This window comes from Sycon ciliatum, chromosome 5 (assembly GCF_964019385.1).
Source record: "Sycon ciliatum chromosome 5, ocSycCili1.1, whole genome shotgun sequence".
Classification (NCBI taxonomy): domain Eukaryota; kingdom Metazoa; phylum Porifera; class Calcarea; order Leucosolenida; family Sycettidae; genus Sycon; species Sycon ciliatum.
Window position 1 is genome coordinate 28,917,470 of NC_088647.1, and position 5,000 is coordinate 28,922,469.

Below are 5,000 nucleotides of genomic sequence, written 5' to 3' on the forward strand. Positions count from 1 at the left end.
CACATGTGTGATGAGCCTCTAAGTGGAATAATGTCCCGAAGTCCATCCAGAGTTAGTCGATTTAAGTATAAGTTATCTGCCGTTGGATGGATCGATAGCCAATCCATCATCTCAAGATGCCTTTGTATCCCTTGCCCTTTAGGCTTTGGAAATGAGCATGTAAAAGGACAAGCGCATTGGTATGCAGGTTGGGAGCATTGGTGTGACGTTGGTGGGTGGCGCCGTTTGAGTGTGGGTGGGCGGGTCCATTTGGCTTGTGTTTGTGTGTGGGGGCTTGAGGGTGTGTACACAATTGTGTGTGTGCATGTGTGTGCGCGCGCGTGTGTGTGTGTGTGTGTGTGTGTGTGTGTGTGTGTGTGTGTGTGTGTGGTATAGTGTGTGTGTGTATGTGCAAGCATTTATGTGTGTGTGTGTGTGTGTGTGTGTGTGTGTGTGTGTGTGTGTGTGTGTGTGTGTGTGTGTGTGTGTGTGTGCGTGTTGGTGGGGTGATCCCGACACCATCCGCACGAAGGTGGAGCACGGCCGCCTTGAATGGCTCGGGCATGTTGCTCGGATGGAGGACCACCCGCTGCCGAAGCAAGTTCTCTTTGGCATGCTTCCGTCGCGTCGCCCAGCTCATGGCCCCCGTCGGCGCTGGAAGGATTGTATCATGTCTGACCTTCGTTCTCCCGGCCTCGAGGGGAATGGCGAGCTGAATGCGAGTCGCGTTCCACCTGGCGCTCGGCGTACTCAGCACCGGTAGATGCCCAGCATCCCCCTCCCGTCACCTGCTACACCTGCGACCGACAGTTTGCACGCCCCAGTGATGGCGCACGCCACAAGTGTAAGGTTGAGCGTGCGAAGCCGGTTACGGAGCAGAAAGGTGCATGCCAGTGTAGAGAGTGTGGCCATTGGCTGAAGTCCCGTGGAGGTCTGGCAAGGCACAAGTGTGCTTACCCCCAGTCAGCAGTCGGTGCGCCCCTGCCGCTGCCTGCTTCTCCGCTGGGCTGCGTCGCTCACTGCCAGGCTTGTGACCGCTGCTTTGCGTCTACACGTGGCCGCGCCCGTCATCGCCGCTCACGGAATTGTAGTCGTCCGACCGTTCAGGACCGTCAGGGTTTCGCATGTGTTTGCGCCTGCTCCCGCCGATTTCGCTTACTGCATCACCTGGATTGTCACAGGGCTGTGTGCTCCTCCTCTCTCTCAGCTGCCCCTCCGGGGCCGACGTAACCTTCATGGCAGTGACTCAACAGGACAGGACAGGACAGGCGTGTTGTGTTATGTATGTGCAAGCATGTGTGTTTGTGTGTGCGTGAGTAGGTGTGTGTGTGTATGTGTGTGTGTGTGTGCATGTGTGTGTGCGTGAGCATGTGTATGTATGAATATGCGTGTGGGTTCCATTGGGATAACGGTACATCACTACATGTTTGTGTTTTAGAAAGTCTTCATAAAGCTCTGTCACAGCCCAACCACCAAATCTAGTTGTAAGTTGTGTGCAAATGAATTACATATCTCACAGGTTTACACACACACACTTGAGAGGAATCAAAAGCGTTTCTGCTGTAACTCTGAGTTTCACGGTTTAATCGATCATCAGACAACAACTCACAGGTGTATATTCTTCTATGTACACTGGTACTGTACAGGTTGTGCCATGCAGTGGTGAGACAGGATATGCATTTGGAACGAGAGGTAGTGGTCAAGGCCAATTTCAAGATCCAAGCGGCATCGCAGTGTACCTCAACAGGTTGTTTATTGCTGATAGTGGCAACGATCGCATCCAGGTATTTTATCATGTTCAGCTGGCAACAACAGCAACAATCACACCGAAGACGACAACATTCGCAATGACAACGACGGCAACAACGATGATGACAACAGAGACGACGGCGACTGCAACAACAACAACAACAACAACAACAACAACAACGACAACGACAACGACAACGACAGCGACAGCGACAGCGACAGCGACAGCGACAGCGACAGCGACAGCGACAGCGACAGCGACAGCGACAGCGACAGCGACAGCGACAACGACAACGACAACGACAACAACAACTACTACTACTACTACTACTACTACGTAATCTACTACAGCAGCAGCAGCAATGGAAGCAGTAGCAAGTTCAGCTTTATAATTATCATTGGGACAGGTATTTGTAGGTGGTTGTTCCAAACTTTGGTGCTTACACTTCATTCTGATTGACTTGACACTTGACTGATTCATGACTGCCGCCTAGAGACCATGATCAGCAAGTGGAATGTTTGACTCAGAAAATCTGCAAAAATCGCCACCCTCTGCTATATGCAGTGTTCCGGGGAATTCCCCCTGTATCAGCTGAGCTTCAGAACGTTACTGTAATCTGTGCTCTGAGAGCACTGCAAAATGTGTTGCTCTCTGGCAAGAGCCGAGATCCAAAGTTTGGAGTAGCCACCTTCTTCAATTATATCCACTGAAATTGCAATATCTACATGTAGATCTGGAACTATATTGTTTCTTTTTTGCATGTCTAGTGTGCATAAGACTTTACTGGTATTGACAACCCATCTATCGGAATATACACTAGACAGGGTCGGGCAGGAAAATACTCATCCAATCAGAAATGAATGTGTACGTCATGCAAGTGCTTGTTGGCCATGTTCGCCTGTTACTTGTCCTTTTCAGTGTAAGAGTGTATAGGCTGATGTGAAGTTAGACTCTTAAACATCATGTCTATACATCATGTCACAAACCAAACAGTGTCTGTGCTACAATAAATACATACAGAGTAATCAAATGTTGGTGCCAGGTCCATGTTTCACCTCAGGTTTTGAGTTTTTACAGTTGCACACCAGTAACCTTATCATCACTACAATAATGATGGTAGCTATGCACTGTGTGTTGGAGTATTATTCTTACACTCCTGTTATATCTATACTCTTGCTGTCACCACAGTGGTGTGTGTGAATGTTCAATTTTTTTTATTCCTGCAAAAGGTGATGACCGTCGATGGAGAGTATATCACTTCATTCGGTTCTCGGGGCAGCGCTTTCGGGGTTTTCACTTCGTTCGGGTCAAAGGGCAGCGCTTTTGGTCAGCTGCGCAGACCGTTTGATGTCACTACAGATACCTACGGCAATGTTCTAGTCGTAGATCGAGGCAATGGACGTGTTATGGTAAGGGAGAGCTTGTTGTCGTGTTCTTCTTTCTAAATACCTACAGGCAGAGAGTAGTACCCAGTACATATACAACAGTGGAGCATGGTCAGTTTGTTGCTAGTCTGTGATTCATGGTCAGTACAATCATCAGACAACACTGATATGAACACAGAAAGTGATGTACATTGCATGCACAGAGTACAAGTAAAGCAAGAGTACATTAGCTCTTACAGTTCAAAAAACAAGGGTACATTCTACTCTTACACTACTTTCTTGTATAAAAGTGTGTCTCACATGCAAGCTTGCAATGAATACTAGTACTAGCATGATTTGCAAAATGGTACCTCTGGCACATATGCTTTAGGGTTTACCTAGTGTCCATGCATACTCAGACTGTGTGGAGTGCTGAATGTCTGGAGAACAGAGCAAGGAATACAGTGGACACACATCAATGCTACGACCAAGTCTTGGATGTACTGTAGCTGTGTTCTTACTGTATGCTTGGCTTGCATGTTAACATTTAGAGAAATGCCTAATTTGATATACGTGCCATGTTGTGGTGGATTCTGTTTACGCCGATGTAAAAGGCCGTTGTTTGAGGTAACGTTACTGAATCCCTGACCGAAATTGTCTCCATGTTGCTGGTTTGACGCATATTCATCTTTCAATGAATGTAAACATACTTCAGAAGTAGCAAAGTGGTTTACACACCTAGCAGTAATACATCCAAAGAGAATCCGGTGTGCCTTATACTACGATGATCAAATCAACAGTAGTAAATGAGAAAGATGTTTCTATTTGGTGCCAAACAATTCAAATTGTTCAGATAGGGCTTTTTATTCCAGTGCGGCTAATACTCCAGTGCGGCTTATACTCTAGTGTGGCCTCTACTCCAGTGTGGCTTATGCTCCAGTGCGAAGTATACTCCAGTGTGGCTTATACTCCAGTGTGGCTTGTACTCCATTGTGGCTTATACTCCATTGTGGCTTATACTCCAGTGTGGCTTGTACTCCTCTGTGGATTATACCCCAGTGTGGCTTATACTCCAGTGTGGCTTATATTCCAGTGTGGCTTAACCATGCTAACTCATACCTTCCATGATACCATCATCCATACATGAATTGCGCATCATTCATGGACCCGCCATACATCATCCATATACTGTATAGCAGGAAAGTTTCAGACGGAATTCATTTTCGTACGATTTCGTACACGGCTTCTTTTGTACTAAAATTAATTCCGCACTAAAGTTTGTTCCTGTGAAGTTATGTACACTATACATTGTGAACACGTGCATTTAGCATGCAGCACTGTACGAAAATAAAATCCGTTCGAAAGGAAAGGTCGAAATTCAGCTTTGTCCGAAAATATTTCCGTCCGAAAATTTCCTGCTATGCAGTAACATTCATACATCATCCATACATCATCCATACATCAACCATACATCATCCATACATCATCCATGCATCAACAATCTATAATACGTGTTATTCCTGTACGCTCACCAGTGGTGTCCATGTTCTCTGCAGGTATACGCCGCAGAAACACACACACCGCTGGCTGAGTTTGGAAAAGGAGAGCTGGACCGGCCGACGGGTGTCTGCGTGACAAGTGAGGGCTTAGTAGCTGTTTCCTGTTATGGAAACCACAAGATTTTTGTGTTTTGAAGATTTCTTGTTAGACACCTGTCATCAGTCACCTGCTCACACTTTTGTATGCATCATAACATAAATGACCATAGCGTGACACAAACTGTTCTTGTATCCGATCCTACTCCCCTCCCCTCCCCCCCCCCCCCTCCCCCCACCCCCAACACACGCACACACATAACCACAACCCCTTAGTTGTACATCCTTGATAATTTTCAGTTGTCTTTTCTT

The 5,000-nt window shown here is 46.8% G+C and overlaps 2 protein-coding genes across 2 annotated transcripts in view; both read left to right on the forward strand.

Moving 5' to 3' along the window:
• The window catches only part of LOC135818259 (uncharacterized), a 202,863-nt gene that overhangs the window by 56,419 nt on the left and 141,444 nt on the right, over window positions 1–5,000 (forward strand). The gene's annotated exons all lie outside the window — the stretch shown is intronic.
• Window positions 1–5,000, forward strand: part of LOC135818255 (E3 ubiquitin-protein ligase TRIM71-like) — a 22,817-nt gene that overhangs the window by 17,310 nt on the left and 507 nt on the right. Inside the window, exons 6-8 of the mRNA XM_065331612.1 lie at window positions 1,626–1,763; window positions 2,959–3,138; window positions 4,650–5,000. The exon at window positions 4,650–5,000 is cut by the window's right edge and continues 507 nt beyond it. Coding sequence (XP_065187684.1) covers window positions 1,626–1,763; window positions 2,959–3,138; window positions 4,650–4,787 — 456 coding nt within the window. The 3' untranslated portion in view covers window positions 4,788–5,000. The remainder of the gene's footprint in view (window positions 1–1,625; window positions 1,764–2,958; window positions 3,139–4,649) is intronic.